Source organism: Bubalus bubalis, chromosome 14, assembly GCF_019923935.1.
Source record: "Bubalus bubalis isolate 160015118507 breed Murrah chromosome 14, NDDB_SH_1, whole genome shotgun sequence".
In the NCBI taxonomy this organism is placed as follows: Eukaryota; Metazoa; Chordata; class Mammalia; order Artiodactyla; family Bovidae; genus Bubalus; species Bubalus bubalis.
The window spans coordinates 6,643,051-6,655,545 of NC_059170.1; the positions used below are offsets into that span (position 1 = coordinate 6,643,051).

General features: G+C 55.6%; 1 protein-coding gene across 4 annotated transcripts in view; it reads left to right on the forward strand.

The window, feature by feature from the left end:
- PREX1 (phosphatidylinositol-3,4,5-trisphosphate dependent Rac exchange factor 1) overlaps nucleotides 1-12,063 on the forward strand; it is a 185,440-nt gene extending 173,377 nt beyond the window's left edge. Inside the window, exons 32-42 of one of the 4 annotated variants that reach the window (XM_025263322.3) lie at nucleotides 377-594; nucleotides 2,437-2,536; nucleotides 4,642-4,785; nucleotides 4,881-4,995; nucleotides 5,283-5,563; nucleotides 5,669-5,723; nucleotides 6,429-6,495; nucleotides 7,516-7,688; nucleotides 8,198-8,300; nucleotides 8,552-8,619; nucleotides 10,331-12,063. In XM_025263322.3, the coding sequence (XP_025119107.2) occupies nucleotides 377-594; nucleotides 2,437-2,536; nucleotides 4,642-4,785; nucleotides 4,881-4,995; nucleotides 5,283-5,563; nucleotides 5,669-5,723; nucleotides 6,429-6,495; nucleotides 7,516-7,688; nucleotides 8,198-8,300; nucleotides 8,552-8,619; nucleotides 10,331-10,373 (1,367 nt within the window). In that variant the 3' untranslated portion in view covers nucleotides 10,374-12,063. Of the gene's footprint in view, nucleotides 1-376; nucleotides 595-2,436; nucleotides 2,537-4,641; nucleotides 4,786-4,880; nucleotides 4,996-5,282; nucleotides 5,564-5,668; nucleotides 5,724-6,428; nucleotides 6,496-7,515; nucleotides 7,689-8,197; nucleotides 8,301-8,551; nucleotides 8,620-10,330 lie in introns of those variants that run through there. The other 3 variants (XM_025263323.3, XM_025263324.3, XM_025263326.3) reach the window with 3 other exon arrangements.
- The last annotated feature ends 432 nt before the right edge of the window (nucleotides 12,064-12,495 follow it).

Below are 12,495 nucleotides of genomic sequence, written 5' to 3' on the forward strand. Positions count from 1 at the left end.
ATCGCTTCTGTTTGATGTTTTGGTTTATTGGCCGTGAGGCCCGTGGGATCTTAGCCCCCCAACCAGGGATCGAACCCCCACCTCCTGCATCGGAAGGTGACGTCTTCACCACTGGACCACCAAGCAGCCCCTTTTTTTTTTTTTTTTTTTAAATAGGCAGAGGGGTCATTGAGAGAGTTGAGTTTTGCCACAGATCGGCTTGGTTTTGGAGAGTCAGTGTTTAATGGAGTTGGCTTTTGGTGCCGGGGGATGGAGAGAATTTTGGCAAGTTGGGCCCAGATGGGTGGTCCGGTTAGGGGAGAGGGGGCCAGCTCGGGGCCTCGGGGTGCCAGCCTGCTGATGGCCCGCGTGGCCCCTCCGCCCCCTCCGCCCGCAGACACGGAGCTTCAGCTGCGGCGGGACGGCATCTTCTGCCAGGCCCTGGTGGCCGCCGTGTGCGCCTTCTCCGAGCAGCTGCTGGCGGCCCTGAGCTACCGCTACAACAACAACGGCGAGTACGAGGAGAGCAGCCGGGACGCCAGCCGCAAGTGGCTGGAGCAGGTGGCGGCCACGGGCGTCCTGCTGCACTGCCAGTCCCTGCTCTCGCCGGCCGTGGTGAGTGGGGCCGGGGAGGGCGCGCTCCGCCGTCACGCTCCTCGTTCGTTCATTCAGCAGCGGCCCACTGAGAACCTGCTGGGTGCCCCTGTTCTAGGCACTGGGGACCCGGCGCTGGACATAGCACCACGTTCTTATACTCAGGAATCTTATATCCTGACTTTGGGGAGATCGAAATAAGTAGCCAAGGACACGGATGGTGTAGACCTCTGGTCCTCACCGGGGCAGTTCTGCCCCCAGGGGGCACACGGCAATGTCTGGAGACGTTTTCAGTTGACAAAGAGGAGGTACTGGTGTCTGGTGTGTAGAGGCCAGGGGAGGGGCTGCTCCTCCAGGGTGCTCAGCCACCCCAGCCCCCAGCCGAGAATTATCTAGTCCCCAAGTGTCAGTCGTTCTGCAGTTGAGAGACCCTCATGTATAGTGATAAGGGTGAAGGAGAAGAATTAAGCAGAGGAGGGGGCAGGAAGGTCTGTGGGCAGTGGCAGTTGAAAGTGTGATAAGGTGGCCACTGGGAGCCTCACGAAGAAGGTGACCTCTGACCCAAGAACCAAAGGAGGGGAGGGGAGGAGCCATCGGACCCTGGGGAGGAGCCCTCCAAGCAGAGAAGACAGCAGGTGCAAAGGCCCTGAGGCTGGAGCAGGCACGCAGTGTTTGAGAAACAAGGTTCCTAGTGTGGCTGGAACAGTGAGCCCAGGGAGGGGCGGCAAGTCCTGAGAACCCCCTGGGGTCTGACTGTGCGGGTCTCGCAGGCTCTTGTAAGACTTTGGCTGTTCCTTCGAGTGGGTGGGAGCCAGGGGAGGGTTTTGAGCAGAGGAGGGACAGGATCTCACTTTGGCACTTAAAGGATCACCTGGGGCTGTGGGGTGGGGAAGAGTGTGGAGGGGTAAGGGCAGAGGCTGGGAGACCGTGAGCAGACATTTGTGATGATCCAGGTGAACTTCCTCGGTGCAAGTAGCTTCTGCTTTAGTCCTTGCAGGAGCCCTAAGGCAGGTCCTTTATACCCACTTTTTAAGGATGAGAACACTAAGGCCCAGGGAGCGGGTGTGAACTGTGGGAGTCCGATGCTAAGCCCAGTTCCCCCAGCTGATCTGCTTTCTCTGCATCTTCTCTTTTATCCCTCGTTGCCCTGCTTGTTCACTCTCAGGGCTCAGTATCAGGGTGGGTCCTTCTACCAGCCCCTGGAGGTGATGGCAGAGCCAGTGACTCAGCATTGTGGGGTACTGGTGCTTAGAGCCGATGCCCCCCAGGAATAAAAGCCTGCTCTGTGCTATTTGTTCCTCTACCCGCACGCCCAGGCTGGAGCTCCGCTGGCTTCTGCAGCTCTGAGCCTCCTAGACGTTTTCCCAGGTGGGAGGAGAAGTCACAACAGCAGGTCAGTTGGGAAAGCGTGGCCTTGGTGTTCCCTCTGCTGGCCAGTGCTGCAGATGGGTGCCCGCCTGATGGCAGATGCCTTCTCACTTGATTTCTGGACGTGAACACCCAGCCCTCACTTCCCTCTTAGATGAGGTCACCGGGACCCTGTGTGTTAATTCACCAGTCGACAAGATATGCAGGCTCTGAACTGGGTGCTGGGTTGGAACTGTTTTGTGGGATTGGTGGGAAGGCTCAGGAAAGAGAGCCACCCGGCATGTTAGAGCAGAGGTGGGCTCTGACCTGGAAGAGGTGGGACAGGCCTGGAGTGAATGTGATCTCCTGTCCAGCTCTGGAGAGCCCTGCACAGAACCTCCTGCCTGGAAGGGCCACAGCCTGGTGTGTCAACCAGAGTTGAATCGCAGCATCTTGAAATAAAACCTGGGGCAGGAGTGGGATCTGAAACTCCTCCACCCTGTCTTCCTCCTGCAGAAAGAGGAACGGACCATGCTGGAGGACATCCGGGTGACCCTCTCGGAGCTGGACAACGTTACCTTCTCCTTCAAGCAGCTGGATGAGAACTGTGTGGCCAGTGAGTGATTCCTCCCACCCCCACCGAGAGAGTCAGGGTTCTGGGGTGGAAGGGGCTGCTCTGGGGTCACCCTGCCCCTCCCTCTGCCACCAGGCCAGCTGCCTAGGGTTGACCTGGGACCCAGTGCTTTCAAACTGCCTGCTCCCAACATACGTGGAAGAAGGGGGTCTCGTTTTGTATAAGCCCAGCCATCTCCAACAGCACTTAGGAGGAAAAAACAGCCAGGACCCAGTTCTTAATGAAAACTCCCAGAGATACCCTTCTTTGGAATGAAGATGTGTTAAAATTTTCTAAGAACTTAACACCATAATTTTCTTCTTTCCTTTCATTCTCCCTCCCTCCCCCCATCTTTCTGCTTGCCCACCCGCTCATCCATTTATTAATCTACTCATCCATCCACCCATCCATCTATCCATGTATTCATTCACCCATCCGTCCCTCTACCTCCCTCTACCCATTTACCCCATCTGTCCACCATCCATCCACCATCCCATCCATCCACCCCCTCATCCATCCATCCACATCCCTATAATTACGAGCACATCCTGTGTGTCAGGCTCAGTTTTAGGTTCTGGGGCTGCAGTGGAGAGAGACGTGGCCATGGTTTCTGCCCTCCTGGAACTCACAGTCTAGCCCAGTCTCAGCCCTGACTGCACTGGGATCACCCAGGGAGATTTTCAGATACTAAAGCTTGGTCCTACTCCTGGCCCTGGCAATTCGGATTCAGTCTGTGGGATGAATCCTGGACATTGGGATTCTAGATAAGTTTTCCAGGAGACTTAAATGTACAGCCAGGACGGAGAACCGCTGGGCTCAGTTCTAGAGCCATGGTTCTCTGTGATCCCTGGACCAGCACCTGGAGGATTGTTAGAAAAACTAATTCTGGGCCCCATCCAGGACTTCCTGAATCCAAAACTGGAAGCAGAGCCTAGAAATCTGTGTTAATAAGTTCTCCTGGTGATTTTGAAGCATGCTAGTTTAAAGACCTGAACACAAATTTGAGCTGACTCTGTGAGCTAGTGGAGGACAAAGGAGCCTGGTGTGGGGTCACAGAGAGTTGGACATGGCTTAGCAACTGAATGCAGCAGCAAAGTTTGAGAACCACTGGTCCTTTTTTTTTTTTTTTTTAATTGTTGCTGTTTCTTTATCACCTCCCTGAGGATCCTATTTAGACAATTTTTTGCTGATCGCCACACACCCCCATGGGGCTTCCCTGGTGGCTCAGACAGTAAAGAGTCTGCCTGCAGTGCGGGAGACCCAGGTTTGATCCCTGGGTCAGGAAGATCCCCTGGAGAAGGAAACAGCAACCCACTCTAGTATTCTTGCCTGGAAAATCCCATGGATGGAGGAGCCTGGCAGGCTACAGTCCACGGAGTCGCAAAGAGTTGGACATGACTGAGCGACTTCACTCACACACCCCCATGAAATTTTAGTATGATGGATAAACTGTATATCTGTTTAGGTATTGTATGTATGTCTGTGCTTTATACATGAAAAGGGTAATGTCTTTTTTGCCTTCCCCATAAGAACCAGTTTTCACCTCCTTAGAGGCAATAGCACCCTGTTGAGAATATGTGGACTGGAGTCTAGTTGGACAGTGAGTTTTGTTTCGGGTGCCTGTTGGAAGTGGTTGACAGTGGCTGCCTGTCTAGAGGCCAGGCTGGGCTCAGAGAGAATCACCGATTGATTAGTGATGTCTGCACGGGCACGGGATGGGGTGCCAGTGCCACCCGGTCGCATGCTCTTCCCTATGGGTGTAAGCAAGATGCAGGTGCTGTTTGAAGGCAGCTTCTGCCCGGTGGAGGCCCTGGGCTACCGGGCAAGGGTGCAAGGAGCCTTGGTGAGGCTCTGAAGACAAACGTGGACGACTCCCCAGCTGGACAGAATCAGTGTCAGGTCTAAGAATTAGGCAGTGGAAACAGACCTGTTGAGGGAGGGGGAAAAGGAAGGTCAGAGGCTGCTCCTCTGAGCGTGGGGCGATGGGGCTGTCCCAGGCGCCCCTGGATGGGAGGGCAGGGAGGCCTGTAGCCGCGGCTCTGAGGTCTGAAGGAGGGTCTGAAGCTGCCCTCACAGCTGTGTCCCCGGCCCACCATGTCCCCCCACAGACACCAATGTCTTCTACCACATCGAGGGCAGCCGGCAGGCGCTGAAGGTCGTCTTCTACCTGGACAGCTACCACTTCTCCAAGCTGCCCTCCCGCCTGGAGAGCGGGGCCAGCCTGAGGCTGCACACTGTGCTCTTCACGAAAGGTGAGCTGCGGAGACGGGCTGTGGGGGCCCCACAGGGGAATGGCTGTGCCTGCTGGGAGCCAAGCACCTGCCTTGCCCGTCTTCTCCCTTCACAGCTCTGGAGAACATGGAGGTCTCGCCTCCTCCAGGCAGCCAGGCTGTGGAAGATTTGCAGCAGGAGATCAATGCCCAGTCTCTGGAGAAGGTTCAGCAGTATTACCGCAAACTCAGGTACCTGTGTGGGCCTCACGCTGGGGCCAGGATCCTGGACACTGGAGGGGGCCTTTGCGTGGAAGGCACCAGAGAGCCCCCAGTGCCTGGGCGGGCAAAGTGCTGTTTCTTGAGCACCTACTGGGTGTCAGTCCCTCTGCCTACACGAGCTCCTCAGATTCTCACAGTAGTTACCTTTCTAACCCGTTTTACAGATGAGGGAAACTGAGGCCGAGGGAGCACACCCAAGGGATGCAGCTAGACAGTGGCTGAGCTGAGCTTTGAACTGGGTCTGTTTGGCTTCGTAGCAGGTCCTGCCATCTGGGAGGAGATGCCTGTTTCATTCTGCATTGGGGAGGGAGCTGTGACGGGGGCCCTAGGATCCTTGAGCCTGTGAGTGAGGGGTGTGACCCCAGGGCCTTGGCCCTGCTCAGAGGAGACCCCCCTCACCCCGCCGCCAAGGAGAAGAGGAGAGTAGGGGTCACATTCACCAGGAGGAAGCCTTGGGCCCAAGGAAGAAGCCCCACTCCTGCCGCCCTGACTCTGGCTCCTTCCTCCTTCCGCCTCACCTTCTCCTGCCATGAAGAAGGTGGGCTGAGAAGCAGGACACCAGGGTGTCAGGGTGTGGTAAGGGGGCCTAGCCCAGCTTTACCATTTGGAAATGGGAGAATGATACTTTCATTTGTCTGTGCAGGGAGAACATTCACGTTATTACATCTGGCATCTCTTTGGATCAATCAATGCCATCGGTCTGTTCTCTGCCATTTGCTGAATATTTAAAATATGGTCTCTGTGATCTGCATTCATCCCTTCCTTCAGCACCTGTCAGTTGAAACCTTCTGTGGGCCAGGCTCAGTTCTGGGTGCTTGCTTAGGAGTCAGCAGTGACTGCACAAAGCCTGTTCTTGATGGAGTGTAGATTTTAGAGCAGCCATGGCCTCCGGACCCCACCACCCTGTTTTGTCAATAAAAGTTTTATTAGCACACAGCCATGTTCATCCATGTATGTATCATCTATGGCTGCTTTTGTGCTGCAATAGCAGAGCTGCATAGCATCTCTAGAGAGACAAACTGGTCCACACAGCTTAAAATGTCAACTATTTGGCTGAGTGCTATTCTAGAAGGGGAGATGAGCAATAAACCAGTAAACAGAGCAGTGTGACGTGTCAAGTGATGGTGGTGTCAGAGGAGAGACACACCAGCACGGAAGAGAGAGTGGGGTGCTGATTCAGATGGGCAGTGGGGCGAGGTGGCATTTGAGGACCCTTCCTGCTTCCTCCTGGGCTGTTGGGGGAACAGGTGACTGTGGGCACGGAGAGCTGTGTCAGCCACTTTCCCTGATTCGTTTTGTTGAGTTGTTGGGAGACAAAGAGGCTGCGGTGGGGCAGGGGCGGGAGAAGGGGATGGGATGGGGGGGTGTGGAGGCCCCAGCTTCACACTTCTCTTCTCTTTCAGGGCATTTTACCTGGAACGGTCTAACCTGCCCACGGACGCCAGCACCACGGCGGTGAAGATAGACCAGGTGTGCCCTTTCTTCCCTCACCTGCCGTGGAATCTGGGCAGGGCTGGGGGTTTGCCGGGTTGGACAGTGACCAGGGTGACACCCAGCCAGAATGCTGGCTGGGACACTGCCTCTGCAGTCCCTTCTCCAGGACGTCTCCTGGGGTCCCCAGCACCCTCCCCATTCTAGAAATTCCAATTTCTCCCTGACCCGCTTTAGAATTCCTTAGATGATGTGTTCTCCCTGGCACCCACTCCTTGCAGCATCACTCTGGGGCTGGAGCCCCACGCCGGATATGGCCATGCAGTGTTCTTTTTGTTTGTTTCCTATTTGTTGCCAGCATTTAAAAGTCAGAAGATTTCCCATAAAACAGAGGCTTCTGGCCTATCCTGAGTAATGGAAAGATCTGGCTGTTCCAGCCACGTCCTGTGTGTCACATTTGGCCGTCTATGGGCTGTTCCCCCCTCCAACCCCTGACCCACCCCGTCCCCTGCGCGCTCCAGGCCTTTCTCCCTCTGCCCAGGCACTATTGGGCCTCAATTCTGAGGGTACTATGGGGGCTCCTGGCCTCAGGCTGTGAGGCTGGGGCTCCAGGAGAAGGGGTGGGCACGGCCCTTTGGGGGTTTGTAGTCTGCTGGCAGAGTCTTAAGATGACACAGAAAGCCTTGGCCAGAGTTCTGTGCCTGCATTGGCAATGCCCAACAAGCCGGGGAGCGGTGGGGGGGGTGGGGAGTGGGGACACGGACTGTTCCCCGGGGGGAGAGGCTGCTGTTTAGAGAGGATGGGGAGGGGCGTTGGCTCTTGGCTTCACCTGTGCAGGTGAAGAGAATTCGATGGGAGGGTGAGGCCTGAACCATACTGTGAGTGCCGAATGCCAGCTTGTGGGGCAGCCGCAGGGGTCGTGGAAGAATCCTGGCTCAGTCACCCGGTGGCAGAGTGGGGAAGACAGCTGCTGTGATGGGGCTTGATCGGAGGTGAAGACTGGGGCGGAAGGCCGGGTGGGGGGCCTCCTCTGACCGTCCCTGCGTGTGCACCTCGCAGCTGATTCGCCCCATCAACGCCCTGGACGAGCTCTGCCGCCTCATGAAGTCCTTGGTCCACCCCAAGCCTGGTGCCGCCGGGAGCCTGGGCGCCGGCCTCATCCCCATCTCCTCCGAGCTCTGCTACCGCCTGGGGGCCTGCCAGATCGCCATGTGCGCCACCGGCATGCAGAGGTGCGTGGAGGCACAGCCGGGCGGAGGGGGCGTGGCTGGACCTCTGGGGGGTGGGGGGGACCCAGCATGGGGTGAAGGAGGGCGTGGCCAGGAGGGGGCTGGGCGTGCCTCTGCGGGTTGGGGCCCTAAGATGGGAGACAAGGCCTGCTTCGAAACCTGGTTCTTCCGCTCCCTGTTGAGCCCAGACAAGGCCATGGCCCATTCTCGGCCTCAGTTTGCCCTCTGTGAGATGGGACCTCAGGGGAAGGTGGTCCTGGGAGAGCTGCCGAACTTCCCAGCCCCTTGACTCTGGTTGGCGTGACCGAGCAGCTGAGCCGCCTGGTTCTGCTGGAGCATCCATAGAACATGGGCAAGAATGGGCGCCCGTCTTGGTTGGGGCCGGGCTGGACCACTCTCTCGCTTCTGTCTGTTGTCCCTGCTGCTCCGATCGGGGTTTTGGGTGCTGTGTGGGGGGCAGGACGTCGCCCACGTCTCACGTGCTGCCCCCACCCCTTGCCACCCCACTACAGGAGCACCCTGAGCCTCTCCCTGGAGCAGGCGGCCATCCTGGCGCGGAGCCATGGGCTGCTGCCCAAGTGCATCATGCAGGCCACAGATATCATGCGGAAGCAGGTGGGGTGTCTAGGCCCCAGGGTCCCGTCAGGCTGCAGGAGAGGTGCCCAGGCCTGGGCGTGGTGGGCTCACAGCCCGGGTGGGATGAGGGGCCATCTGGGGATGGGGCTGATAACCATGTCCCCTCTGGAGGGGCTGCAGATCTTAGCTTTTGGGGATCTCCCAGTCACCCCACCCACACCCACACACCTCCTCAAGTGCCCTGCGCTCCATGAAGAGACAGCTGGGCCCTCACTGTTCTCTCTTTCCAGGGCCCCAGGGTGGAGATTTTGGCCAAAAACCTCCGGGTCAAGGACCAGGTGCCCCAGGGCGCCCCGCGGTGAGTGGCTGTCCCCCCCAACCCCTTCCCTCTGCTCCCTTCCCTGGGGTTGGCCTCACCGCAGACAGATGCCCTGGCATTCAGATGGGTCCTCCCCTCTCATTTATGGGATCCCCTACTTTGGGAAACGACAAATACGACTTAGTCTGTTACCTCCCAGGGCTCCCACTTTGGCTGGGAAAGTGAGGCTGGGCCCGAGTGAAGCGTGGGGCAATGATCTGTGTGCGCCCCCACCCCCCGCCCCCAACTTGCTCACCCAGTGCTGCTTCTCTGCTGCCCTCAGAGCCCTCAGCCCACCTGCTTCTTCCTGTCCTCATGGCCTCGTCATCTCCGAGTCAGTGTCAGACCTTCTCATAGCACTGTGCGCAGCCCCCTGTCCTAGGAATAATTCATTTTAGTGCGTCTTCTTTCTCCATCCACACTGTCCTGATTTGCTATTGACATCGGCCCACACTTTTTAAATAACTTTTAGTTTGAAATAGTTTGACCACAAGAAGTTAGAAAAATAGTACGGAGTTTTCAGGGGTCCTTCATGCAGCAATGCCCCCCTCCTCCCCACCAGGATAATGGCTTATGTAACCACAGGACATTGTCAAGACTAGGAAACGGTGTTGGAGCGATACAAGAATTCATACAGATCTTACATGTGTTGCATTAGCTTTTGCCTACACTCTTGGCCCATGTTGCTTTTAAATACTTTTCAAAAATTTATTTCTTTATTTTTTATGTATTTGGCTGTCCTGGGTCTTAATTGCCGCGTGTGGAATCCTCATCATGGTAGGCAGGATCTTTAGTTGTGGCGTGCGAGATTCTTAGTTGTGTGTTCCTAGTTGCGGTGTGTGGGATCTAGTTCCCCTACTAGGGACTGAACCTGGGCCCCCTGCATTGGGAGTGTGGAGTTCCAGCCACTGGACCACCAGGGAAGTCCCTTAAATGCTTTTCTATGTCACTTCCCCTGCTCCAGGCACCATTCCCATCTCTTTACCTATATTGACTTATTTGCTTAAACAACAACTCTGTGAGCAAGGTACTCGTGTTATCTGCCATGGGCAGTAGGGACAGTGAGGCCCAGAGAGGTTAAGTATATTGTCCGAGGTCACACAGCTAACACACAGAATCAGAGCTGCCCTTCTGAACCCAGACCATCCCCTTCCTGACCCTTGTGCCTTCCTGCTTCCCTGTCTTGTCTGTGTCTCTGTGGCCATCTCCTGTCTGGTCCCCCTGCCATTCTTATCTTTCTCCTGCTTGAAACCTCTTAGTGACTCCTTACTTGAAGGTGGGGCTCAGAATCCTCCCAGTGCAGAAAGAAAGCACGTGCTGAAGGGAGAAGCCCCCAAGATTTATTAAATGAAAAACTCCAGGGGCAGAGTGCTGGGTCTACTTGGCCACCATTAGTGTGGAAAAATGCACAGATACCCACATGTGTAATCACACACTCACATGCGTATCTTGACACACACATGGGTGCACGTGTTTGCGTCTGTATTTGTAAACCCCTTGCCAATCTGGAGGGAGCAAGACTGCTGAGGGGCAGGGACTGGCCTGCTGGAGGCGAGTGTGGGCGACCTCAATAATTTTTTACTCGGCATCTTTTTACGCCTGCTGAGTTTTGCTTTCTGGGCATGATTGCACGTTCACATAAATCGCATGTTGCGAAGATAATAATAACAGGCCGTGGCTGCCCCTCATCCTCTTCACCTCCATCCACCAGGCTCTACCGCCTCTGCCAGCCACCGGTGGACGGAGACCTCTAAACACCGAGGTGCCTGATGCCCGGCTGCATCCTCTGGAGCCGGGGTTCGCAAGGACACAGGGAGCCACACGGCCTTCTCCAGAGCTGGCCCAAGGCCTCCACTCCGCCTGCCTCGAGATCTGCCCAGCCTCCTCCATCACATCACCTACTGGGAGGATAAACGGTGCCCTGACTCGTGGATGAACTGGAGATTGGCCCTGGGCCGGCACATTCTCCACACTTCTGCCAGAAGCCAGAGGGGGTCCTGGGGACCCACAGAACTGATGGGTGCCTCCAGGGCCTGGGCTCCTGTCCAGAAGTCCCCAGGACACAGGGGAGATGTCAGGGGTGCTGCAGCTGGAGGCCCGTGGCCCCAACTCCCTTGGGATGACTCAACCTGCACTTTGGAAACCCCTGGTTTCCTTCTAAGCCCACATTCCAGGTGACCACACGTGTCTCTTCCTCACCTTAGCTTCCAGATCCCCCTCTAACCCTGTACTAACCTCCCCAATGGACTCAGAAAAGCCAGACCTCTGCCAGGAAAGACAGAGGGACAGGGCACAACACTTATTACCAAGAGGACGGTTGAAAGCCACCCTTGGCTTCCTCTATCAACGCCATTAGAACTGGAGCCGTCAGCCCAGGGCACAGATTTGCCCTTTATTTATATGGCGTGAACTCTCTATGGTTTATTTTGGGATTTTTATGTTGTCATTGGTTGTGTTGAGATTCCCGCCTCACCCTGTCCCCCCCACCCCACCACCCCCCAGGTTGTGTGAGTATATATTTGCGTTTTAAATTTCAAAGAAAGCTATATTGTCTAACAGGGGACCAACATAAAGTAGTATTGACAACTTTTCCCAGTTCTACTAAAAAAAAGAAAAAAAACTAAATTATTGAAAATTCAAAAAATGTCAGTATTTCATCTTTTTAAGTATTAGGGTCTTAAGATATTGCTTACAGGTATCGACTAGGGTTCCTTTCCCCACCCACCTTCAGTTCTCTAGCTGTTGGCCTGTATTAGGGTGAGTCACTTTGTTCTTCGAATGACTGGCTCCAAGGGTTTCAGAGGTGGCTGGGCCAGGCCTGGGGGCTGGAGGGAGTTGAACCATCCACTGGAGAGGCAGTCCCACACCAGTGTCTGTCCTCTGTGGTAGAGGGGCTGCTGGGATACCCTGAGTGGTGGCTTCTGTAATTTATTTTTTAATGTTAATCCAGAGCAAGGCAGCAGCAGGGCATTTGGGACTTCTCAGCCAGCCAGAGAGACAGGAAGCTACCCTGCCCACCAGGGCACAGGAACCTACACAGGATCTTACCCCCTGTCCGGCCCCCTTCCCCACCCTCCCCACCCCTGGAGTTTGTCCCCTCCAGCTCCTGTCACCAGCAGGGACATGTCTTTCCAGCCTTGGCTGACGGGTGAGATCAGGTGTAGGTTTCCCTCTGCCCTGCAGGCTTGAAGCCGCATCATCTTGGCTCCCTGCATCCCCAGGAGTCGCCTTCCCTCTCTTGCCACCCTGCATCAGATTGCAAGAGGTGAGCTTGTCGCTGGACAGAGGTGGCCTGATACAAATATAGGACCCCCATGGCAGAAAGGGAGAGGGTTCCCGCGGACAAGGGCGTTGTGCACTGGTTTACTTTACAATGTACAGATCTTCTCATTCAATTCATGATAGATTTTTTTATTATTATTAAAAGTTGGTTTATAATACAAAGATCCTGCTCTGTGGTGGGTTCCTTCGGGGGTGACCCTGGTGGCATTGGGGGTGGTTGGGCCTGCACGTGGCATAGGCAGCGAAAGCAACGGCCGTGAAAATGGCGCGGAGGATGGTTCCATCGGTACCGTGAGTTACCACACTGAACCTCAGTTTCCTCCTCTAAAATGAGGGCAGTATGTATATATTTTCTGCAGGGGAGTGGTGAGGACTACCCGAGATTGCACGGTGGGTCTGCATCTCAGATGGGCCAAGAAAATCACTGTATGTATGTGTATTTCGCCTTTGTTTTGGGTTCTGAGTACTCATTTCAGTGTGATGGTGGAAAAAAGGGACTATTTCTTTAGGCATTCCCTTGCCTCCTGCTGGTGTCCTGCCAGGACTCCCTGTCTCACGTGTGCCCGAGGATCAAGGTGGTCTGAGGGATGGGCC